The sequence below is a fragment of the Aquila chrysaetos genome, chromosome 3 (assembly GCF_900496995.4).
Source record: "Aquila chrysaetos chrysaetos chromosome 3, bAquChr1.4, whole genome shotgun sequence".
Classification (NCBI taxonomy): Eukaryota; Metazoa; Chordata; class Aves; order Accipitriformes; family Accipitridae; genus Aquila; species Aquila chrysaetos.
In genome coordinates this window covers 31,097,035-31,122,902 of record NC_044006.1, presented here as the reverse complement: position 1 = coordinate 31,122,902, position 25,868 = coordinate 31,097,035, and the positions used below count along the sequence as shown (strand labels likewise).

The following is a 25,868-nucleotide window of genomic DNA, read 5'->3' as shown; positions in this document are numbered from 1 at the left end:
GTTAAATTAAAAAAAAAGAAAATCTTCAATCCCTAATGTACTTCATCCAAAAATGTCACCAGGGTCTCTTTCAGCGCAGTTGGCTAAAGCTGCAAAGCTAATGTTCATGTCCATTAGTGAACATTAGAGTTGGTCTGATCTCTAATTTTACAGTCATCTTGCCTTCAATAACCTGTAGGTTTTCTTTGGCAGGCTGCTTGTAATGATAATGAATTGATCACTGCTGGGTTGCTCAAGAGCTACATGAGCTTTATAGACAGTGGGCTTAATCCTCCTCAGATTTACATTCACTCGGCGGCTCCAATTACCTCCGCTGTGGCTGTGCTGGAAGTGCTTGCCATAAAGAAACGAAAACACCTAAACTAGACAAGATGTTTTTTTAACAACCAAATGTTTTAACTTTTTTTTTTTTCTTCTTCTGTCTAGGATTCAAGGTCTATCCAGGTTTCAAGTAGTCTGAGGTTTGTTGTATCCATAATACAGTGTTCAAAGTCACAGGCTGAACTGCGGACATGCCAAATAGTGAAAAAAGGATCCCTGCCCCATCACTTCTGCAGTTTCTGCAGTCCCAGGCATCAGGTCGATAAAACGAATGGATACAGGAAAGCAGAATGGGATGAAGCAGTTAAGACACGGGGCATTACAGTGACACAGCAGGATGCTGTTGTGGTATTATTGTAGGCATCAGGAGACACAAGCAATTTAAGGAGATTATCCTGATTATCCAAGGTGGCTTTGAATACACTAGTGATTCAAATTCAGGACAAATGAGAAGAGTATTCACGTTAGAGGATATGACCCATATTTTCTTAACCCAGCCTACACTTTTAAGACTATTAAAGCATACCACTGCTTAAGCAGAGCATAGACTCATTGTCTGACAAAGTTAGGTGGTTGATTTTTTAGTAATTTAGGTCAGACTAGCAAAAACTTGTCTGATATCAAAATCTACACTACTCTAAAAGTGCAGTTATCATTCAAACTGTGTTCAGAAGCGAATGACAAAGAGAATGCTACATCATACTAGAACAACTTGCTTTTAAATCGTAGGGACAGTGTCACTTTTTCTAAAAACAAAATTTTATGTTTCATTCTTCTTTCACACTCTTTGTGTTGACCGTGGAGTTTTCAATGACTGACAGATTTTTACATCATTGAGATCAATCAGTAGGGTAAAGATCAAAGTCCTGTAGGATCTTCTAAGCCTACAGAAGCTTTGGAGCATTTCTTTTATTTCACACACCAGGGTCTAGAGCTTGGAGCATCTTGGCACTAGTGTAACACCAATGTACAAACAACAACATCTCAGGAGACAGGTAGTCGAGTCTGCTGTTATTCAGCTTTAAAAGTACATATTTAAAATTACCCAGTAGTTAATTTAATGTGACAAGTGTTGGTGGTCTACATGAAATGAGTTTTTGATGCCTGCCTAGTCCCTGGTAAAAAAATTGCTAGCGCTAAACTGATTATGACTTCAGTCATAACTTCTCCTCTTAGACATATCTGCTGCAACAGGTTCAGGGACAGAGACTGATCCTGCTAAACAGCATGCATGCCTGCATTACCATTGATAGTCCTATTGAAATTTTACTCACAGGTAAAAATTAGGATCCAGCTTCACATTCCCACAGCATCTCTCGTTATTTCAGTATTTAAATGCTTGTTATGGCAATGCTCATCACACCACCAGTGGTGCTTTGAGGCCCTACCTGCTCCCCAGGGCGAGGACTTGGTCCTTCAGAGCTTTCATTCTGCCACCTCTCAAAGCGCTACATCTCTGCTGGGAAAAAAAAAAAAAAAAAAAAAAAAAAAAAAAAAAAAAAAAGTCGGGAAACAATGCATAAACATTTATTAGCATTTCACATTGATTGCTGCAACACAAAGACATGGAAGAAGCAGCCATCACCTGCTATTTTGAGACTCAAATTACAATTTCAAATTACAGTTCTTTGATATTCTTTAGGTGGACACCTTTAAAACTTTCAGTCATGTTCCTGACCAGCCTTTAGCAGCACTTTAGCTTTTAGGACGAGCTAAGCAAAGTAGAATTCATTTTGTTGTTGTTATTAATACCTTTGATTGGCATCTGAAGGACAGCTTTCCTCTGGGAACGACCTGAAATGTTTTGCTGCAGTAACATATGTTCGGGGCGGCAGGGGGAAGGTATTTGCTATCGACTATATGATAGGAGAATGCTAGACAGTAAAACAAATTATAAAGAGCTATGCCAGAAGGAACAAAAACTTTAAACAGATTATTTAGGTACCACTTTGGTGAGATTTGAGATGACTCAAATCACATCGGGAAATTGTATGTTTGGAGTGTTTGATATTGGATACTTGGGATATTTGATATCGGGGAGTCTCTTATAGGCTGAAGGCATTTAGTCTGAAATATTAATTTTCTTCAGAAGTAGTTTTTTGGAGAGGTGAAAGAGCTATCGAAATAATTCACTCTCCGACTGCAAAAGGAAAGACACAAAGGTTAAGATTAAAAAAACCCACAACCAAACTGGTCTCCTCAGTCTTCCTTATTCTGTTCTAAGACAGATGACAGCTGACTTACATGGAAATGGGAATTTTTCTTCTACTTATGTGGAAATAGGAAGTTTTTATTATTATTATTGCAGCCACTGAAACAAAACAAAAAGAGTTCCCTTAGGAAGCCAGAGGAGTTCTCTGGTGCCATAGCTCATCTGAAGAATTTCCCTTGCTGATGGAGGCCAGTTGAAAGCCATGAAGATCTACAAATGGTTGCTCTGCCCCAGACCTAAGGTCCATCTTGCCCAGCATCCTGTCTCCAACACTGTCTGGGGGCAGACATGCAGAAAAAAGAGCAGATAAGTGGGGACTGACATTTCCCCAGTATACTCATTGTGCCTCCGGTGCAGAAATCACCGGGATTTCCTGAGCCAGAGACGGTCTATTTTCTTTTAATAACCATTAGTGGATTTTTCTTTTACATGTCAGTTGGTTTCACATTGAAAGCAAAATCAATGAGGTGAAGTCTGAGTATCTTCCTGTGTATTCTTCATACCCTGGACCTGTCCCAGTTTACATATACATGACCTAACCACTGAAAGCAGGCCTGTTCTGCCAATAGAAAGATGCATACATTACTTCTTCATGAGAATGGTAGGATTCTGTACCATTATAAAAGCAGTTTAATCCATCTAGAATTCTCCACACCAGGTGTTACAGAAATATGTCTAAAAAATTTATAGCTATAAATATAATAAATATATAAATGCAAAGTTGCATTTAAATCAGTGTCATAGAGGTCTTAGTTAATTGAAAAGTCATTGAACTAGAACAGTTCGAAGGGACCTACGATGATCATCTAGTCCAACTGAGTTAGTACATAGCACTTAAGCAATTTCCAAAAGCCTTAGCCTAAACCCAATGCTACTCTTCCAAGGAATAACACCATCAAGAATTAACTAGTGAAAGAGATTAAAACAGAAAGAAATAACTCCAGATTCTTTCATGGTACTTAGCCTACACCATTCTTTCCTTAGAAAATCTGTGGGCTTTAGGACCCATTGACACTTTGACCATTTCGTTTTTCATTTTATTGAAGAAAAGGTTATTCCAAACAGAAATGTTTGATAACAGTGCCCGCTTCATAGTATATGTCAGCTTTTGTTACCTGTTGCCAAAATAAGGCACTATTTTTAAAAACACTGCTAAGATATTTCACCCTGTTGTAAGACTATGTTCTCTGTAGGGTATGCCAGCACTCAGAAGCACGTGACAGCTATTCTAGTTAGAAAATTACCCAAACAAATAAATCAAAATCACATTTCTGGTGCATACTAAGGTAAATCAGCCCAGCATTCAGAGAGAGAAAGAGGAACAGAACGTTCAACAGGCAACATGCTTATATGCCAATCTAAACCCTACTGCACACACAAAAAAAAGGGCCATCTTAAATGAGTACCTCTGAAGATGCCTTCACCTCATCAAGTACCAAATACCTGTGTGGTTGTGAACTTTCAGATAGGCAACATCTGGGGAGATATTTATCTTGTTAAATAAAACACACACCTGGCCCCTTAATTATCAGCTATAATTGACAACTTCACCATCTCAGAGCACTTTTTTTTCTGCCCATACCTCATTGCTGAAAGTAATTAGGCAATAATTAATGGTGCTTTAAGTGCATGATATCTTAGGAAAGACTCCAAGCATAAATAAGACCAGTGGGTGTTTTGGTTGCCTAGCGTGTGGTCAGCACTAGCTGGGAATTTTCTGATGAAAATACTCACTGAAGTTAAACCACTTTATGCATTTTTATATCAGTTTCAGTTAATTTCTGTCAAAATACAGCCAAAGTCTCCCATGGAGAACATCTCTGATTCCCTTCCAGCTCACCTAGCAGGAAGACATCATACTCCAAAGATCTACAGCTCCAGAGACAACCGTGGGATGGTTCCCTTCATCTTATAACAACCTTCTTCATGGGGCATGTACAATATTTGGGTTCCAGACTCCACAAAATGGTAGATTAAAAGGTCTACAGAAAGGTCATTTGTGCTAGGGTTTTCAATGTCCCTAATAATTCAAGACATCACGTAGACAGCTGGTAACCTTCATGGAGCCAGAAGACCCAGTCTTATGTACAGGTGATGTACAAGGCATTGGACAAGGAATTTGGTACCTCACCTGGAAAACAGTGTCTTCTTCTGGTCACCTATATTCAAGAAAGATCAACTCAGAACAGGAAGGAAGGAAGGGATCTATTTAAATTAAAAGATCTTGTTGGCAAGAGAACAAATTGGGATGAAAATGACCATTAACAGCACCATCAAAATGAGGTGCTAGAATAGTCTTTTAGCAAGAATATTAAGGAAATGAAATTTAACTGGTTCTACTGGACTTTGTTCAGTTAGTTCATGAAAGGAAATATATGGAGTAGATGCTAATGAAAATAGGAGACTGGACTTGAGGACCTTCCAATTCCATGCTCCTGATTGCATTTCAGAATTTCCAAACAAAATGTTTACATTATTCTGAAGGGCTGAGGCTTTGGCAGGCTTGGCCATTTCATATGATTTGTCCACTTCCAAAATAAGTTTCAGTCATATGCACGTCTATCTATCTACCTATCTATGTGCCTATTTACCTATCTACCTCAGATTTCACATTCATTAGTGTTTTGCAAGGTACACTTCAACCTTGTTAATAGGTTAGATGAAAAGGAAACTGAGGAAAGGACCACAGTGCCCGACACCCCCCCCCGCAAGGCCTCAGAACTACTGACGTAGTTGGGAAAACTGCCAAGTTTTCAGGACAAATCTTTCTTTGGGTCTGAAACAAAAGCGACATATTTCAAACTAAGTGCAAGTTGGGAAAAAGCACTTAAATTTAAGTTAGCCCTCTTATTCAGACAAATGAGAGAAAAGGGTAATAACACTTATGAACCAGAGGAGAAACTTAAGAGGAGGCCAGGTGAAAAAGTTGGTCGTGTCTGTAGGATGGGAGTGAGAGTGAGACAAGAACAGCTGAGCAGGCAGTGGAGTATGACACAAGGTTATTGTAGGGTGACATGTGACACCTGGTCAAGGTGAAGCACGGGTCTCTTCTTTGATGAAGCCATGTCATGGACACAGTCTTAAGCTAAGAAACAGGGTGACACACTACCTTGATATTGGCATTTGGCAATCTCACAAAAAACTTGTATGTTCTTACATTGTTAGATGCAGTCTCTCATGCCCCACCCTGAAAATGAAAATGGAGAAAAGTGTTTTACTCCATTTCTATCATCTTCTATCCAACCCTATATATAGACTTCATGAATTTAATACTGAGCAGGTGTTCTGATCTCTTACTAGGTAATCACTTCATTGCCAGCTTCCTATTCTGTGCCATTCTCCTAAAATCAACACAGCAAAATACATAATAGGAATTTTAGCCATCAGCCTGATTATTCAAGTTAGATAAAGGTAAGGGGGCAGATCATGTCAAGTTTTTAATTGCCCCATCTCTATTGAGAGACTGATGTAGGACAGACTTTATCCTTTCTATGAAGTGGTCTCTTTGCTGGATAAAGTGATCACTTTTTTACTATTCCTTTTCTCTTTCTGAATATAGCACAGAGCAGCATCATTAGGATTGAATTACACAGCTCTCAGATAGCAAACCCAGAGGAATACTGTTTAAATGACAGAAATTACTGTACATTACCACTTATGCAGATTAGCGCAAAGCTTGTCTCATGATGTGTATCCTTCAGCTTCAAGGGAGCCTGTTTGAGTCCCTTCTCACTTGTGTTAGTATAAATCTAGAATAATTTCATGAAAGTCAATACATCATATCTGAATACATGTCTGCAGCAGGGAAATCTCTGCTCAGGGTTACTACTTCATTAATTTCTGATTCTTTACAGCTGTTGAACTGCTGGTTAACTTACCAAAACATAGCACATCTAGAAGTTCAGGCATTAAAACGACACTAACCACATCAAAAGCAAAGGAGAAATGAACTGGAAATCCATGAATTAATCCTTTCCGACAGTCACAGGAAATTATAGCATGGCTAAGACATGAAAAACTAATTTCCATTGCTCTTTTGTTAAGATGATTCATTTCTCCACTATCATGCTTTACTTCTGTCAAAACCACTTGCAAATAAAATCTCCATTTGCAGCCATTTAAAATATTGAAACCTTGGATGTGCAGGAGTGAGCAGTCATATGACTTTAAATCTGTTTGTGCATTTGAATCTTCACAAAATAGCTGCTTTTGTTGTATTTTAATTCTGGTAGCAAGCCAACTGGGGCCAGGGGACCATAAGATCTACTTTGCATCTTTAATGACTCCCACAACACTCTCCTTAGTCATTCTGGGACTCAATTATCTAGTGTGCTATGGGCACTCAAAATTTTCATCAAATCGAAACATCATACCTAGCACGACTCAGGTCAGTATCCACCCCACTAGACCCAAAAAGTGTGGGAAAAAGTCATTTCTCTCCTTCTCATGGGGCATTTCACTACTAAATGGAAAAGATCTAGCAAAGGAGGTCCCATGACATCCGATCCTAAGAGCAGGCCAATGGCCAGCATAGGAAGCCAAAATGTCAGACCAACTCCAGCCCTACACAGGAGCCAGGCTCAGCAGCGTGCTAACAAATGAGCTGTTTTTCCCATGGTGAAAGAACATCTTCTTTTTCTCAAATTTTGATCTAGTTTTCATCTAGTTCTTCCCTTCTTGGTGAAACTGGAAGAAACAAACCTGCAAAGGTTTTGGGTTTGTTTTCTAAAACAAAGCCACTTTGTCATAGAAGTCCAAAGAGGTTCTTAAAAGCTGCTTAGGAGGAAGGCAACACACAAAATCGTGCAAAGTGCAGGCTGCTGTTCTCTGCTCATTAAAAAGAAGAAAGGCGAGCGAGCCCCACAGAGGGCAGAGTGAGCTCAGCAAGCCTCCCTCCCCGGGAGGGGACAGCCACTGCCTGCTGCCACACTCGCACTCGTACGGTAACAAAAAGGTACTAGTACTGCCCTGGTTTCGTCTGGGATGGAGTTAATTTTCTTTCTAGTAGGTGGTATAGTGCTAAGTCTTGGATTCAGTATGAGAAGAATGTTGATAACACACTGATGTTTTCAGTTGTTGCTAAGTAGTGTCAAGACTAAGTCAAGGATTTTTCAGCTTCTCATGCCCAGCCAGCGACAAGGCTGGAGGGGCACAAGAAGTCGGGAGGGGACACAGCCAGGACAGCTGACCCAAACTGGCCAAAGGGGTATTCCATACCATGTGACATCATGCCCAGTATATAAACTGGGGGGAGTTGGCCTGGGGAGGATCACTGCTTGGGAACTAACCAGGCATCGGTCGGCAAGTGGTGAGCAATTGCATTGTGCATCACTTGTTTTGTATATTCCAATCCTCTTATTAGTACTGTCATTTTATTATTATTATTATTATCATTATTAGTTTCTTCCTTTCTGTTCTATTAAACTGTTCTTACCTCAACCCATGAGTTTTACCTTTTTCCTTCCGATTCTCTCCCCCACCCCACTGGATGGGGGGGAGTGAGCGAGCGGGTGGCTGCGTGGTGCTTAGTTGCTGGCTGGGGTTAAACCACAACAAGTACATCTAAAAGTTTCTGGTTATTATTTTAGCTGGTGCTGCACTAAAGCTTCCACTAAGGTCCAAAAGCAAACTGTGCATTGCACTCCTCTCGGCAGCATCCTCCTCCTATCCTCCTACCACTTTTGCCCAACAATGTTTTCTTTCCCCTGAAGGAAGCTTTCCTGACTGAGAACATTTGCTTTTACTTTGAAGGGTGCTACCTACATGCCAGGACCACATCTACTTGGAGCATTCCTAATGCCTTTGGCTTTGTGGCACACAAAGCCATGGTCTTCCACCAGTGCAAACGTGCTCTGAGTCACAGGTTAGGTCCTAACTCTGCCCAGCCTGTTCTTAGATATTTATTTAGCTGACAGCCTAACACAGAGGAAATAGACTGTTTCCGTATGGCTGGAGAACATTTAAACACTTACACACAGGGTCTCCACAAAAAGCAGAGAAAGGAGCTGAAGATGAGGAAAGGGAGAGCCTGAAATTTCAGGTTCAGTTTTTCAGTTTTGTTTTAGAATGAAGGTTCAGGTCAGTTCACATTTTACCACAGAGGTTTCGCCCATCCTCAAAATGATGAGAAAACTTTGACGGGACTTCTAATGATTATTAGAAATACAGAGAGGTACGCCACAGCCATAGAAATCAATCAGCTTTTTTTACTGCTTCTATCTAGCTTCTACTCTGACAGAGTAAGCATGGGGATGCATGGAGTTGAAGAAAATCTTTCAAATGTATTATTTAGCTACTCATGGACTATAAATCCTTGCAGAAAAAAAATGCATGAAGCTGAATAATTTGACTTTCACCCAAATTCATACAGACTGAAACAGAACTCAAGTTATACAGGTTGACGTTCTTATCACAGGGCAGTATCACCACTATGTGGGGTTTTACATCATGTTGATAGAGCAATACTGTTGAAATATAAATAATTCCTACTAATATTTTATTTCCATGGTTTCACAACATTGTAGTCAAGCTATTTAAACTCTTAGTCTCCAAATAGCTTGATTTTATACAAGTCACAGAATTACGATAAAGTCGTCCATTATCCACACGCAGATAAACACATGCACATACCATTTAATTCAAACATACATGAGAAAACATCTCACCCGATTAATGGAAAAATACTTGAGCTGGACAGGGACAATAAGTGACAAAATTATATTATTAGGATAAATTCGCAGCCAGTCTTTATTCCAAAAAGTTGTATTTCTGTAAACCTGACATTTCCAAAACAGTGCAAGTGAATTAGAATACAGGTGAACACGAGCTTCTAAATACAGGTGACATCAATAAGAGTGAACACATTCTTCCAACCACAAGTTCACAAAAAGAAACATACAATTTTACAATACATAAGGGGTGACATTCTAAGAAAAAGGAGTGACAATGGTGCAGGTACCCTACTGGTATGCAAACCATGCTCCAAAAGCAATTATAGTCTTCATGCCAGTTTAATCAATGTACACTAAATGAACCAAATCCTATTTTCATTTATAGCCAAGAAACCCTAGCAAGTGGATGAGCTTGGACAAAGATAGAAATTAGTTCCATGACTCCCTTTATCCTCTAGTGAAAGCAATACTGTATGTTCCCATGCCACATGGATACTACGCTTGACACTTGTGCAAGACTCCAAAATGCGTCTATGAACAGAAGACATTCAAGAACGTTGATACTAAATATTGCCAAAAACCATCTTTGCGCAACTGTTGCTTTCAGCAAGCTGAGTCACCTGCACATCACTGACTTGTATGTAGGGTCCTTCCCATTCATGTATTGAGGCAGAGAGGGTCGTCCTCACTGGTATGCTCGGCATTGCAAAAGCCTTTGCCACTTTGAGATGAAAGGATTGCTTAAGTGGTTTACAGGGTTGGGGTTCACATCAAGCACAATTTCTCTCTCACATAACCCAAGTGATTTGTGAGGTGACTTCAATTCAGAGGCTGCTCCAGTGTTTTCTACAGTTTGCTGACTTCCTCATTGTAATTGGGCAAATTAAAAACTAGGTTTATTCAGAAGAATATAGCTAGTATTTTTGTTAGCTACAATGGCCAAATACTAGAGCATACTAGTGACAGCCTCAGAGTACACCAGCCCTGCTGTTGCTTGGGGTGAACTGATGGAAATTCACCTCCAAGAGCAGACCTTTGGTTTTCAAATGAAATGGTCACAAAACACGCTGTGAGTAGTGGCAAATACTTCCAGCTCTTGGGAAGTGAAATTCACCCCTGTGCTGTGGGCCACCAAAACTCTGAAATGACTGTGATCTTCTTGATGTCAAGCTGGAAATTAAATGGGGTTGCAACAGCATGGGCTCTGCATTAAGTGATTTTTTCCTTAATTATTTTCCCCCTTTCTTCCTGATCATGTTTTTCTGAGATTGTTTTCTTCCTACCCTAACAGCAACTTCAAGGGTACTATCTGTAAGAAGACACCCTGCACATTGCAAGCTTCAGGGCTTAAACAAAAGATCTCTCACGTGCCAGATAATGCATTTAAAAATGCTACTGCCCCACTTCTAAACTTGCACTTGCATAGCTTAAAGCCAGTGCAAAGTGAGCCCGCTGCATAAAAAAAATGCAATGCCAATTCAGCAAACCTTTCAATGAAGTTATTCAAGACAATTGATGAGTTTGTCCCAAAATGGATTAACTGGAGAGAACTGGTACAATGACATCCCCCAGCTCTGCTGCGCAAGAGGTACAGCACAAAGGAACTAACATGCAGCTGACGGATGGGAACTTCCAGAGCCCTAGAAGCAATTTCCAATGTAACCATGTCTCTAGATTTTGACACAATTACATTTATTACAATTTCTGAGTTTAAAAACAAACAGCAGATCTATAGCACAGCTATTTTCTACACATTCTTGAAGTATATTACGGTTTCATAAGATTTTTGGGTTAGAAACTGATTGCAACCAACTGATATTAGTGGATTTTTTTGTTTGGCTTGTTTGGTTGCTTTTTAAGGAGAGGAAAGGTGCATCTACAGGATTTTAATACTAAGTATTGGTATGTTTCATCGTCAAGTCTGACTATCTTAACTGGAAGCAAGCAAGAGCCACAATGGAATTCCACCACACACAAAAAAAAAAGAAAGAAGAAGACAAAAATTATGAAGAGTTATACATATAAAAACAAAAGCACCTGTGACAACAGAACTACTGAGTACCTAACAGTGATGATACTAAGAATTAATGGATTATTTCAAGAACATGTCACTAATCTGGCCAACAACTAGATTTTCACTGAGTGACGACTTGCGCTGGATCAATAGTAGACAATTCAAGGCAGGTATCAAAAAAGTCCAGTGTGGGCTCACTCAAATGGGGTTTACTTTTTTTTTTTTTTTACTTTAACCAAAAAAAGGAAAACATTTTTGCCTTGAGACAGAAAAAAAAGAAAAATAATTGTCCAACACAATATGAAATGCTTAATGGGTATTTTACTTTAAAAAAAGTCAGTTAAAAAAACCTCTTTTCTTCATATACTTTAAAAAGATGTTTCAGAGGAATAACTAATGTTGATTTTTAAAATATTGTAATGAAGCATTTTTGGCAGATCTGAAAGTAAATTTTTATTTTAAAAGTGGAAATGAGGCATTTCAACTTTTCAAACGGAATTTCCTCCTTTTTTGGATGGAAACTTTCAAATTCAGTTAAATTCACAAATAGTTTCATTTGTCCCCTGAATTATTTTTTTCACCATTTTTTAATAATTTTGGAGGGGCTCAGTTTTAAGAGAGGACAGATACTGAAAATTCTTACAGCTAAATAAACTGAATTTTTTTTTTTCAGCAAGTATTCTAAGCAATTTCTTATTCAATTCATAGTTGTGAATCAACCTCATGTCCAACTTCTATCTGTCAGTCTTAGGTATTTTTCAACAACAGAAAAAATAGATACTTTAGGTTTAAATACTAGCAAAACTAACTGATGTCAGAAATATCATACTGTGAGGAATTCAATAGCCTCTAATATAACAGTGCAGTCAAAGGCCATCAGCCTTTTGTTTTTGCACTCTGATGAAAAATCTGCAGTCCACTACATGTGGTTATAACAGGATTTTGCCTCAGCAGTTTTTTTCAGATTCTGGCTTAAATGATCATTTGTTATTCGAAATCTGTCAAATCACCAATGATTGTTTTAAGAAAGATAACTGAATAGACTAATAGCTTTTCTTGTCAAATGTTGAATCAACACACTTCATTCACTTAAAAACCATCTTCTGCCCAATGGGTGCAGATAGTTAAGTTAATAAATATTGATCAATACCGTAGTAACAGCAGGCACTTAATGCCAGTGGGGGAAAAAAGCAAACAGGAATATGGACGTGGTAAAGTTTTTAAAGTTTGAAGCTATAATGAATTTGGCAAGCAAGAGCAAGAATAAGACCTGTCCTCAAGCAGATTTCCAAAATTCCAGCAGTTCTTTTACCTTACTCTTATGGGAGGAGACACCTTGCAGCCATTCATTCCTGTTTCTCCTTCACCTTCTACCACAGAGCTCGACCCTTCTTTCCCTTACATGGATTTTATACCAATGTGACGTTTACTTCTTATTTACACAAGGTGCAAAGTACAAGTAGAATCTAAACCCAAGTCTTACAGAGTTCCACCATTTCTATTCAGAAATCCAAGAGCTTTTTGAAGAAACATGGTTGAATTTATTACAACTAAGTTTCTTCTAATTCAACAAGTGATTTGCTAAGGAATTACCAGGGAACAAAGTGGCAATCTGAGATCCAGTAACATCTGCACCTTGACTAAACTTCCTTCTTGATGCTTGAGGAAGGATGACATTCAGTACTTGGAACACACGGATATGGAATCTCAAGATCCAAACATTTTAACCCTTGCATCTACTTATCTCTCTTAAAATTATCATATAAACAAACTCATGACTCGTGTATAAAACTCACAAGGCAGGCATACTGCTCATAGCTTGTAGCAATTTATCACTTGCTTTGATGGCAACAGATCACAATCATTAACAGTAGCTTAAAAACTATCCTTCTTAACATTAATATGTCTCCATTTCTTTTTTTTTTTTAATTCCAAGGAATTTGTCAATGCCATAGTGGTTGGCCCAATGATATCCTTCTGGTATCTCAATTGTACAGTACTAGATAATTATCAAACTACTAGAGACTGCAGGAGAAAAATTCCCAAAGGAAAACATTCTGTGATGCTTTCTTCAGTGAGCCAAAGCAAGCTACAAGTCTTGCTACACGTCACCGAGGAAGTGTTTTCATCCTCTCCCATTCAGGCCAGTAAAGGATAAACTCAGATACAGAATATCACATCTGTGTAATATTTTAGGTTCATTAGTTTATAAACCAAACACCAAATTCAACTCAAAAAAAGAGATAATGAAAAGACTTTGGCTTATTGCCATTAAATGGTCTATATACAACATTACCAAGCCTTGTGAATTAAGCATATGAGGATTTCAGCTACTTTAATCTGCAAATGTCTCTCTTCTCTCTTGCATTGAAGTTTAAAAGTACAATAGGATTTATATATACATATATGTATTTCCAAGGATTTAGCCAGGTATCAGTGCTTGAGTGAACTATATAGCTATTCAATAGAAACTATAAAACATTGATACAAATATAAAGACATGATCAATATAAAAAGCTTATATTTATAAAAAATATTTTTAGGTAACAGTCTTCCCCTGAGGGTATACCACATAGTTGGATTCATAAATATTGCTCTGCACTGCAGCTTGGTTACCAAAGTTCAAAGTTCAGCTCTTAAATGAAGTGTAAATTGCTCCAGTCACCTGACATGGCTGCAGTGGTTGCCTCAGGATATGTTCCCTAGCTTGTTGGAGTGATAAAGACACAGCATCAATGGGGTCTCCGAAAAATCTGGAGAAGATTCCTTCTTCCACATATGGAAGATACGAGAGCAGGACCTATAGGCTAGCAAGCGCGTGTCACATGACTGGGCTTTAGTTTTCATGGGCAGTTCACTGATTTTTCTGGACCCAGTCCCAACTATCTTCATTCTCCTTTCTGCTCTTTTCAGCCTCAATAATTTCTTTGTACCTCCGGCGGAAGAAGCCCATCTGCAAATCAAGAAGAGATGACAGTGGTAAGTAACAGTATCATTAAATTGAAACTTACTTTGTCAGAAAATGGCATGCAAAAAACAATAGCACAGGTGTTAATATCGAATTTCTCCTAGTGCCAATCTGGAATCATAGCTCCTTGTTTACATCAATAGAAATGAGATCAAACTGGGTCCCAAATCTTCATGAATACTCTGCTCCTTATAGATGAACTACTCTGAGAGAAGAGTCCTCTTATATGAAACATGATTTAAAAAAAAAAAAAAAATGCACATAAGGTACTTCTAATAAACACAGACCAGAAGAGGCAGATACAGGTTTATTGGTTTCAAATATAGACTAAGGTGAAACCTGGATCTGAACCTAAAGCCAGGCTAGCACTTGGGTCCTGAGTAAATGCTGCCAGAGTTTTATGAACTGTGCTCTCAGTGTCCACAACTGCACAAAACAAGAGATCAGAGGAATACAGTATGCCCACCTCCCAGCATCCAAATTCCAATTATCAGCCTTTTTTGTAAGAAACCCTCTTCCAGAAAAGCCAGCACCGTCTATTGTCTATCGCAGGTGCTCCACCACCGTTCTGAAGAGCTCTGCTGCCATTTCGCGTGCCTGTCCCCACAAGTATCAGCCCACTGCTGTGCACCCACAGGTACTTCTCTTCCTGCTGGTAATCGCTCTAAGGTCAGGTCTCAAATTTTCTATTTAAGGGTCATTTATGTTAACATGCTTTGGATGAAACTGATAGGCACAGACTCTTCTTTTTGCTAAATGATTTCCATTGTCCCATTGCTACCAGTTGCGTAATCTGCGGTTCAGAAGGCAAAATACGAGCCTGATCCTACAAAATGCAGAGCATCAACAATAATTCCTCCAGAAGCTTTCAAGATGCTGCAGGGCTGATTATCACTTTTGCATATCTTCTTGTTTCCTAAACCCTTGTACTTAGTTAAAGTAACGCAAGTGGTTTTCATTTCAGTTTGGATAAAAACCTCTCATATCTCTGGCTTTTTAAGTCTTTCAAATAAACAAAAGTGATTTTAATAACAGACTTTGGTAAGCATTCAAGAATAACTCCTCAAACTTAGCAGTGCACTATTGAGACCATTGAATCAATATTTTGTTTATCATAATTAAACATTTATGTAATTCCTACCACTCCAAACCTGTTTTCTTACTCCTGCTGGGTAAAACATGATGCTTTAGTCTTCCTTTATCAACCAGTTATTGCCATCCTTTATTCCCAAATTGGCTATATGTAGGAATATTTTGTGCTGTTTTGTCACTACTAAGTTTCTGTTAAGTTAGGCTTTTTAGTTTGAGTTCTTTAGCAACTTTAATTTTCTTCAAGTATATTTTTACTCACAGGGGTCTGAAAGGCAGCTTGTCCAAACTGCCGAGGGTGCTCTGCCAGCAGAACTTCCTAAAGCCCAGGTCCTTGCCAGTGCCCCCAACTACATCCTGAATTCATGACAACATGAGACCAGACACACACCATCCTCTCACCACCCCCTACCTCCGCTGCCTGGCTTCTGCGCAAAGGACACAGAAGCTGCTGCATGCTCTAACAAGCCCCTTTTTTGGGTAACTGTGGACCACAGCCCTGGCTGGAGATAGGTGTACCCTGCTGAGTGCAGAGATGTACATTACATACACACCTATAACCACTTTGTGGTTTTGTGTAGACATAGACATAAAAGCCTATGATCTCAATTTTACAGAGGTCCCATGACCTTCTGGAGCCCCCCCCCCCCCCCCCCCCCCCCCCCCCCCCCCCCCCCCCCCCCCCAACTAGAATTAGACCTTAAAAGTAATTTGTTCACAGTCTTGTGCGCAGACTATAGACATAGTCTCCTCCCCATCTATCCTAAGCAAAGCTTTATCTGCTGCTCAATACATGCAAATGCATGGATAATGGTGGTTCTGTTCTGAAACCACCTCACAAAAGGGACACTGTTGAATTTTGGAGGACCATGTCTCCCTTGCCTCCTAGCATCTTTCAGAACAGTGTATGCAAAGGATTCAGAAAAAGAGAACTAAAGAAGAGTTTCTCTAGTTCCCTATTCTTCAAACTTGCTCTAGAAGGCTAATCAAGTTCTTCCTTTAGCAGAAAAATATCATTACTAGTTATTTTTGTACTTGTACCTACAAGCTATACCAGTGCGAAGGATGTGTTTTGAGAAGAGATCCTCAAGATAGCACGATCATAAAATCCCAGTGAAATTTCACCATTGATGCCAACATACTTCAGCTCAATGGGAAGCCAATAGCACAAGTTTCCCTAGATTTTCACAGTCTGAAAGGGAGGTGAATTATTTTATTGGTAATGAAAAAAAAACCCAAACCAAAAAAGTATAAGAACCTACTACTCCTCCATTGTTCTGCCCCAGTAGGATTAATTGTAGGTACTTATTTTAGTCACAGAAATCTGCAGATACTCCTTACATATGCTCAGGGAGCAGAGGGTTGAAGAAGCCATTTTTGTATTATCAGTTTTTATAACAGGCCTACATGTTCTGCACATTAGAAAATAAAATTGCCACAGGACTTTGTTTCCTAAGATTAACATGAGAAGTTCAATTTGTAGCTTTTAAAAACAGGTTTTAAACCCTTAAGGTTTCCATCCTTCATGCAACCACATCCTTGGTACAATAAAATTCTCTCTTGAAGTTATAATCAAAATTATATAAAGGCTTTTTAATTTCCTCGAGGGCCAAACAAACAAAAGCAAACTCCTTCCCACTGTTATTTTAATAAAAATTGTCTGTTTGTGAACATCTGCTTCAGGAATTATCTTTAAAAGTTGGTTATGATAGTTTTGGTATTTTACTATTTTGTTACTGGATACAGAATGCTTTTGTATAACTTTTCAGTAGGGCAAAAAGTGAGCCGAAGACCATAATAAATATTACTGAAGCATGAAATCCTACATCTAGAGGTGATTCCACTACAAAGTTATGTATGTTTACTTGCTGTAAATGATGTGGATAATCTAAAATTATGTGGAGGACTTAATTTAAGTGCAACCAGAAGGAGAAACTGGAACTTAAGGAGTTGGGGTTTTTTTACATTTTTTAAAATAGTGGTCAGGGATTATATATATATATTTCCCATCCCTGAAAGGCAAGGATGTGCTTTGTTATGAGATACTGTTCCTTAGTGTTAACAGTGCATATTTTCACTTAACATGATAGAGTCCCTATCATCACCAGAAAGGGTTTTTTTTTGGTAATGGCCGTGAAGAAATCACAACATAGTCATTGTCTCACAAGAGACCACACAACCCACATATCCACCTCCTTACAATAAACTGATTTCATTAAAAATGACAGCAATATTAACCCATATGGTGAGGGCTGATAAGTGCCTGTGGCAAGCTGGAGAGAACAAGTGAATTTAACATACAGTGAGGAGATACAGGGGTAATAAGGAGGAGGACACTTGGAGCAAAGCAGGAGAATTGATGCAACATGGGGCCGAGTAGATACTGGCTCTGTTGTCACTGGGGCAGAAGCGACACCACAAGATCTCTTTTCTGTGGCTAATGCAAAGCCCTTAAGGGAACTCAGAAAACCCAGTGAGGACAGCACTGCTGGGACTCAGTCCTGGATTTCAAGCAGGGAGAGGAGGAGAGATCTTCAGCTTTAACAAGAGCATGGTCATGATCTCACTTGTGGAATGGGTGTTTACAGTGGGCCAATGGTCTCCAACCCATGTTTCATGGGCAATGAGTCTCTAATATTGTTCAATTCTCCCAAACTTTGCTTTCCATATACACAGACATACATATCTGTGTGTGTGTGTACACACATAGCTGTATGTATGTGGCAAAGGAATACCCAAGTCCAGAGCCGTGATCCCATCATGCAGTCTGTGAGTTCACACCACCACATCCAAGGAAAGGACTTATGACAATATTTTGATCAGTAAACCTCTGCCTGGGGGAGGCAATCATGAGAGGAAGAGCAACAGGGGAACATATTTACAGGCGGCAAAGAGAGATTACCATGGGAAGCAGAAGGGTTATAATGGAAGAAGAGGCATCAGCCACCAAAGACAATGTAGGAAATGAGAAAAGCAAACTACAGTCAGCATTTCACAGTTGGGTGAAAATTATTTGGGAAGGCTGAGGAGGGCCTCTTGAGTTATGGGCCTTTCAGGTCAGTGTGGCTGAAAGCAAGGTCTTAGGAGCAGGACACTGCTCAGCATACACCATGCTTTATTCTTAACCTTGGCAGACCTTACCAGAGGGGAACTGCTATGCCATGGGTACCATGTCCTACTTCATTTCTTCTGTGTGCAAACACAGAGGAGAAAGACGGCCATTGAAGACTTTGGGAATATAGGGATAGTCCTGAAATCCTGGGGCTATCAGTGTCACTTACAACGGATTCACGCCCCACGCCAGGGAAAGGAGAGAGCGTCTGAATTGTCTGTGAATTCACAAGCTGTCACGTTTCACATCTGCTATGATAAACTGCAAAGATGTCTGCTTGCTTTTAAACAAATCCAAACAAATTCATGCAGAACCAAACAAAATGAAAAGAAAAAGCTGGCCTGGTCTTTACCAGAAGTGACAAACAATAACCAGTTCTTTCTGGAGGTGCTTCAAGTAAGTATTAGAGCTGCTATAAATAGGTGGCTTAGATTCAAAACCTGAAACCCTCCATAGGTTTTACACACATTCTTTAATTTAGTTCTTCCAGCCCATGCACCCTCTTCTAGCATAACCTTACTGCCATCTACAGTATACGCTGAGCAGAAAGCATGTTCCTGGCAAAACTGAACAATGGAACAACAGAAATTCTGTGTTACTTGTAGGCTGAGGAATTACACCTGTTATTGTGCAGTTATTTCTTGCCATGCGACAGCACTGTCAAGTCCTCTATTCAATCTTCAGTATTTCACTAGCTCTAGTCTCTTTCACTAGCTCACACAACTTACTTTAGCTGTCATGCCAGATTTAAATCCCTTAAAAACCACAGAAAAGTCATATCTAACAACACTCACATAAAATTGCATTCTTCAAGCACTCACACAAACTGAAAACTTCAAAGTGATTTCAAAGTGTTGAATTAACATCACAATAAATTGCCTTTTTTTCTGCTGCTATTTTCTGCACATCCAAAGGCTGATCACTGAATTACTGGACTTTATATTTTTCTAAACTGCAAAAGTATAAACGTTTAGCCAGCATTTCCTGCAGTACCGTCCTGTGGCTATCTCTCTAGGGTCCCAATTATAAGTATGTTTGAAGAGTGACGATATTACAAAATAAAATTTAATCCACAGTTCAGAAAAAAAAAGCTGATCAGAGGTCAAGCAATATCACTGCCTTTGTTATTTTCATTGTTGGGTAAATGTCTGAAGCATTTTTATCATGCCCAGTGAGGCTTATTCTCCCAATCAAATAAAACCAGATATAGTTTGAAATGTGGATTGTAGAAGAATGGTTATGTTTTGTATTTCTTTAAAAAGTCTTTTTCCCATTAACATCATCCATTAAGAAAGAAGAAAAAACTGATAAGAACAGTTGCACACTGCTGTAAAAAAAAATTATGTCTTAATTTACAGTAGTGTTTCAAGACTATAACTGAGCTAGGAATAGAGTTTTGTGAATGACAATGTTCAAACAGAATCCAAAACTGTATCGGACACTTTTGCCACTTTTTGTACAATTTTTTAATTAAGTTTCTCTAGTATATATACTGAGGTACTAAGCTGCACACAAAAAGTATTGATTTTTATCAGTATGGCTCTGCTGACAAATGTCTTCTAATGGAAGTTACTGACCACAGTACAAGCCAACAAGTAAAAAGAAGAGAGTGAAGTAAGTACTGACATAGGTGTAAGTAAGAAATAAAACCAAATTTAAGAACCACTGAAGAAATATCCCACTGAACTAGGCTTTGACAAGATACTTTGGGTTCAGTGCCTTAATCACAAGCTGTCTTTCCTCTATTATACAGTTTCTTCATCTACTGTAAGCACTATCCAGCCATATCTGATGAACAGTCTGGACTTACATCATGAATCTTTTACTGCCACATCTCTTTAATCTAGGCAGAGGTCCCTAGCCATTCACCTTGTGGCCCTTCAGAAAGAATTAGCATACTCTTCTCCTCACCTTTTTTGGGTGCGTGCCCTTTGGGCACTTCTCCCTTCTCATAAATAGTACCACAGCTGGAAAAATATGCAGCTAATCATGGTTCAAAGCAGGGCCAGGAACTTCACCCCAAGCAAGATGCCACCAGTCGGCAGAGCAGCAACACCCTCAATCTCTGCAAAGCAGTGCTACCGAGATGGAAAGCATGGAGTGTTTCCCCCTGCAGAGATCGATCACTGGTTATATTAAGTGCATCTCACTTTACTACTGCCAAGAAGGCAGGAAAAAATACCTTGCACTTGGGTTCGCATGGCCCTGGATAATTCTGGCAAGCCACCAGCTCCGACAGGATGCACCATTTCCTTCCTCCCAATTAAAGGACCCTTGCCACAGTACAGAGGGGTCACGAACAGATATTGTGTATCAGCTTTTCCATAGAGGACTGGCAAACTGCCACCCTCTGGGCCCTGTAAGGAAAAGGCATGTTTGGAAAGAAGCCACATGTCCTGCCTGTAGTTAAAGGAGAAACTGTATATTTAGAAGGAAGGATGATAGTGTGGCTAAGGTAAGCTCATGAGGACTAGAGTGGTCTGGTTTTGATTATTCAGTCTTTCATTGACTTTTTGAGAGGCAAATCCCTTAACTTTGCTGTAATGTAGGTCCTCATTTGCTCAATGAAATATGTACAAGAAGATAAATACATATGCTTCAAACATCACCATTCCACAAATGGCTGGTGTATGTGTGTATGTATACACATACAATATATACTTTGTATATATACACAATGCTATATATGCTTATGCAGCTGGGGAACTGAGACAAAGAGAAGTTCAGCAGCTTGCTCAAAGATACTTCTTCTCTACAAACACTTTGTTTAGCTACTATGGAGGAATTTGATACCTAGCATCTGTATCTGATCCCAATGTATTGCAACAGATAGACATTGCTATGGCAGAAAAGAATTAGTAATGTACACAAAATTGCACTTAACTTTTAAGTTACTTTCATATAGCTGGGCTAACTGACTTAAGATACTACTGTTGGTACCTAGGGTGAAGATCTGTAGTCCTCCATAGATTTTAGAAGGACTTTTATTTTACATGCTGTATTAGTAAAACAAGCATAGTTTTTAAACACACATTTTATTAGGCAGTTACTTTGTAATGTTGAAATAATACGAAAAAACTTTAAGTGCTCTTTTTTTGCTAAGAACAGTCAGTCAATTCCTAAACTTAGCTCAAGCGGTCCTTAAATAAACTGTTAATTTAACCAAATGCTATATGTCTATCTCAAGGGCCAAATTTTAAAAAAACAGTCACAAAGGCTAGGTACCTCAAAGTACATACACAATTCAGACTAGCAGCATGCATGGAAAAGATGCATTTAGGTGTGTGAAAGAGAGAACTACACACAGAGATGGACATTGGTACGGACAATCTAATTTGGTACTTCAGTTTTTTTTAATGTAACATGCCTTGCTGTTGTCACTGATGCTCGAGTGTCACACCACTCTAAACACAAAGCTCAGTCATCATTAATTTGTTCCTCTAGCCACATCTCATGCGACTTTTCTCCAGGAGTTGTTCAGTTGGCTTCAATGGACCTACTTGTGATTGCAATGAATAAAGCTGGTAGTTCTGGTGTCTACCTTTGGAATATCTTTACCATGTAGCTAAGATCTAGTTTGCCTCAGAAAAGACTCATTCACCTAGCACTTGATTTATTTGTGCATACATAATATATTTTGTTAAGGACTTAGTACTCACAGTACTTTAGAAATGAAGACAACTCCAGTGACTGGACTTTTAAAGTTCTTTCGGTGCTGAGTTCTGGTAACTTGAGTTTAATGAAAGCATGAACTTCTTGTAGGACGGTAACTATGTACAGTAACTTGCATGACAGATGTTACCAGTATACTTGTAAGTGCAATCAAAAAGCGAATTAGCCAATATTAAAACTTATAAACACTTCCAAATAGTTTAAAGATTTTTTTCCTATTGCAAAATTTTACTAAGTAGTTTGTTTTTTAAAATGTCATGGAATGAACACAGCCATCATCCAAAGTTCATCTCTGATTATCAGTCTCAAAAATTAGAAAGAACACAACGTCTACTGCAGATATGTCTAGACAAATTACTATATACTGATTTCTTAAATCTCCACAGGGAATAGGACAGTAATTAGATATATCATTCCTGTAACTGCAATTAATTTAGGACATATCTCAGTCCATATTTTCCATTTCCTCTCCAAAGAAAAAAAGAAAAACTACTGAAATATTTCTGGCTTTGTTTGAAAACCAGAGACTAAACATTAAAGACTATTTCTGGAATCAATAAAAAGTAACTTTACAATCATATTTTGATATATTTGACCTGCCAAAAATATTTGAATGAAAGTTGTACTATGTCCATAATTATCAGAATAAGTTACTTTCATGGGTTTGGCTGAACCAGGAGGAAATGGCTATGGCTGGTCTAAGTCATAATACAGCATTTCCCACTGTGACACCAAGCCTAAAGAGAGAATTCAGGCTATGCAAGTCACGCTTTCTCTGTTATTGGCATTTGGGTCTGAGGGATGCTAACGACTTCCAATAAATACACGTTGTGTTCTGGCAGTGGGGAACCTTGGAATCTTGGGAACCTTGGAATCTTAGGTACTTATTTGCAGTTTTTCAGTCTACACACGTATTCGTTTTCTGGTTTGGGCTCCTGCAAATGACGGCTATCTTTCTTCTTTTCAGAAAGATGTTCTGAACCAGAACCCGACCTCTCTCTTGCCAGTGGATTCAATTTGTTCACACGGTGCCAGGATGAGAGCAACATAGCTGCAATGACTGTGATGTTCTCAAAGTGCCCTGGCATGCACAGCTCCCATTTGGAGGACTCTGAGACCAGAGAGAACCCTCAGCCACAACATTATTGTTGTACATTTACATAGCTCATTTTATCCAGAAAGATAACAAAGGCATTTCACAAGTGCTGGACACACACCACCACTGTAATGTTGCCAACCTTGCTCTTGAGGGTGGTGAGCAAATATTACATGGCAGCCAGCAAACTCACTGGGGAAGGCAGTGCTTTGGCTACAACAGCAGCATTAACCATTTACTTGTGTAAGAACAAATACAAGATGCCCAAACTCAATCTTCCTGTAACATTCAGTCAGAATTCAAAAAGCACAGCAAATCACCCAAATAATCTACTGTAGAAAACCCAACATGTGAGTGACTTGCAGGAATACAAACCCTTTTGGTCTTGGGAAGCCAAGGGTCTACAAACATTTTGTGATGCTCACTTTGGTCCAGGAAAAGGAAAAAATGAAACACAGTTTTGACTGTTCTTTAAGAAAATAAGCAGACTTCAAATGATCCACCTGACTTCTGCCTGGTGAAAATATCATTATTTATACAGAAAACCAACCACTTCCACTGCCCCATTGCCTTCTCAAGGTTTCCTAGCTGCTATGCATAATGAAGATCTATCCACGTTTGGGAGATAATATGCGTTTTGTTTTGAATCACACAAGTTAATTATCACCTGACTGCATTTTTATTATTTGTAACAGGATAATATTGAAAAAGCCTAATTCTAGGCCTACTGAACCTAGAATCTGTGTCCAAAAAGTAGTACCCCTGAGAAGCCTACACATGAGATAGCAAGTAACAGCTTACTTGAAGCAACTATATAAATGGGTAACAAAAGCAACAAAATTAAAAGTTTATCAGAAAAACTCTACAGAATGCAATGATTTGAGGACTACAGAAAGAGGAATTTCAGAGAACACAAATGAAGTCACAGTTTTTGCAGTTTTGATGGACAGACAGGACAGGTATGGGCTATGTAGTTCCTACAGGTAGGGATCATACTTCTGTGAGACAAGCTGAAAAACAAGAGGACAAAGCTGGGCAGGAACTTGGACGAAAGTGTGAGAAACTAGTGTTGACATGGTTTTAAACTGAGGAGAGATGGTGGAGAAAAAAAAAAAAGAAAAAGGAGAAGTATAGACTTATCCTAAGTTCCGAGGCAGGTGGTGCATCCATCTACATCTCTACAGGGAAGATCTTTGTGAGCTGTGAAATCCACCCTTCCCATCACTAGCCCCTAGTAAGTGCTCTTACAGCAAGTTGAGCCAACTGCCTTGTTTATCTGAACATCAATTATGATTCTTATTTTTAAACCAACACCATAGTAAATAATGGTTTATTCTTGGAATTACATGTACAGAAAGGAAGAAGCATGTGAACTCTGAATAGGCACAACAACTTTCATCAAAGACATGAAATGCCACTCAGTTTCAACAGGTTTCTCTGTCCCCACCTCTAAACCCAACATTTGAAGCTAGACAGCTGTGATAATGGGTGTGTTACACTCAACTGGGACACTTTTTAATTGAAAAGTGTTCTTCCTGGAAAGATTATATATATAAAAAGATTATAGATAGATATAGAGAGAGACAAAACATATACATATATAGAGAGAGAAAAAAGCCAGACTTCTCCCCTACACTGAAATCCAGAGAGGGTTTGTGCCATAACTGTATGTGCCTATGCACCTCTGGGGGGGGGGGGGGGGGGGGGGAAGCAGTTTTATTTCATTGCAGAGCTACTACTCCAAAACCTGGCGACCAGGAAAGGGGGTCAGTACAAGGACTGGCCAGGAAATGGTAGCTAGCCACTGCCACCTGAGCCGTAGATAAAAGGGAGAGAAAGTATTCTGGGGCTTGTAACACAGGATACAGAGCAACCACTGGCAAAGAATAAGCGCAGAGGGTTTGCTTTTTTTTATTTTCCTCCGCTGGAAAATGGTGAGCTGTATGTTTTGGCCCATTCTAAAAAGACTTTATGTTTGAGGCCCTAAGTAAGGGAAAGTGTCTCCTTCCAAAATGGGGAAAACAGTGGGTTTTGCTACATAGGTGAATTTCAAGTTAGCTTTAGCCTTGGTTAGCTTCAGATATTTTCTGAATGCTGAAACAATATGTGAGGCAATGGCAACTAGTGCATGTAGGGGACATACAAGTGTTCTTTCAAAGACACTTGTGCAGTCACAGAAAAAAGTCATAAGGCTTTTCCAAGCAGGAAGCCCAAATGCACCTTGAAACCCAGAGATCAATTCTTTGTCCCAGGAATCCAAAAGCTATAAAACAGTGCTAGAAACCTTATTTTAGACAACGCAGACCTTGGATACCAGAGGCACAGGCTCGGTTCAGAAAGAAGCTTGATGTCCAGATAAATAATAAGTTTAGATAAAAGTCCAACTCCTGTGTTAAACATGCCACAAAGAAACAAAATAATGCTACTGCAACAAATATAAAATCTTTGTTTTGCAAATCACTTCCACAACTGGCTCCACAGATCACTCAGCTGCCCAAATGTCCGGTCTGGTGCTTGCTTACACATCCCCTCTTTGACATCCTCTGGCCTCAAACCATTTTTCTTTTCTTTCTCTGCACTTTATCTAAAATGATATGGATTGAATAATTCACTCCACAACTCAAGCCAGTCCAAATGCAGAAACTTCAATCCAAAGCATTGTAAAACACCACTATTATTAATAGAATATTTATTGTGTTATAATATATCACAC

The 25,868-nt window shown here is 39.1% G+C and overlaps 1 protein-coding gene across 2 annotated transcripts in view; it reads right to left on the bottom strand.

Annotated features, from left to right (window-relative positions):
• Positions 1-9,256: 9,256 nt before the first annotated feature.
• The window catches only part of ITGA9 (integrin subunit alpha 9), a 245,759-nt gene continuing 229,147 nt past the window's right edge, over positions 9,257-25,868 (bottom strand). For both annotated transcript variants that reach the window (XM_041122619.1, XM_030009961.2), the window contains one exon: positions 9,257-14,171. In XM_041122619.1, coding sequence (XP_040978553.1) covers positions 14,073-14,171 — 99 coding nt within the window. In that variant the 3' untranslated portion in view covers positions 9,257-14,072. The remainder of the gene's footprint in view (positions 14,172-25,868) is intronic.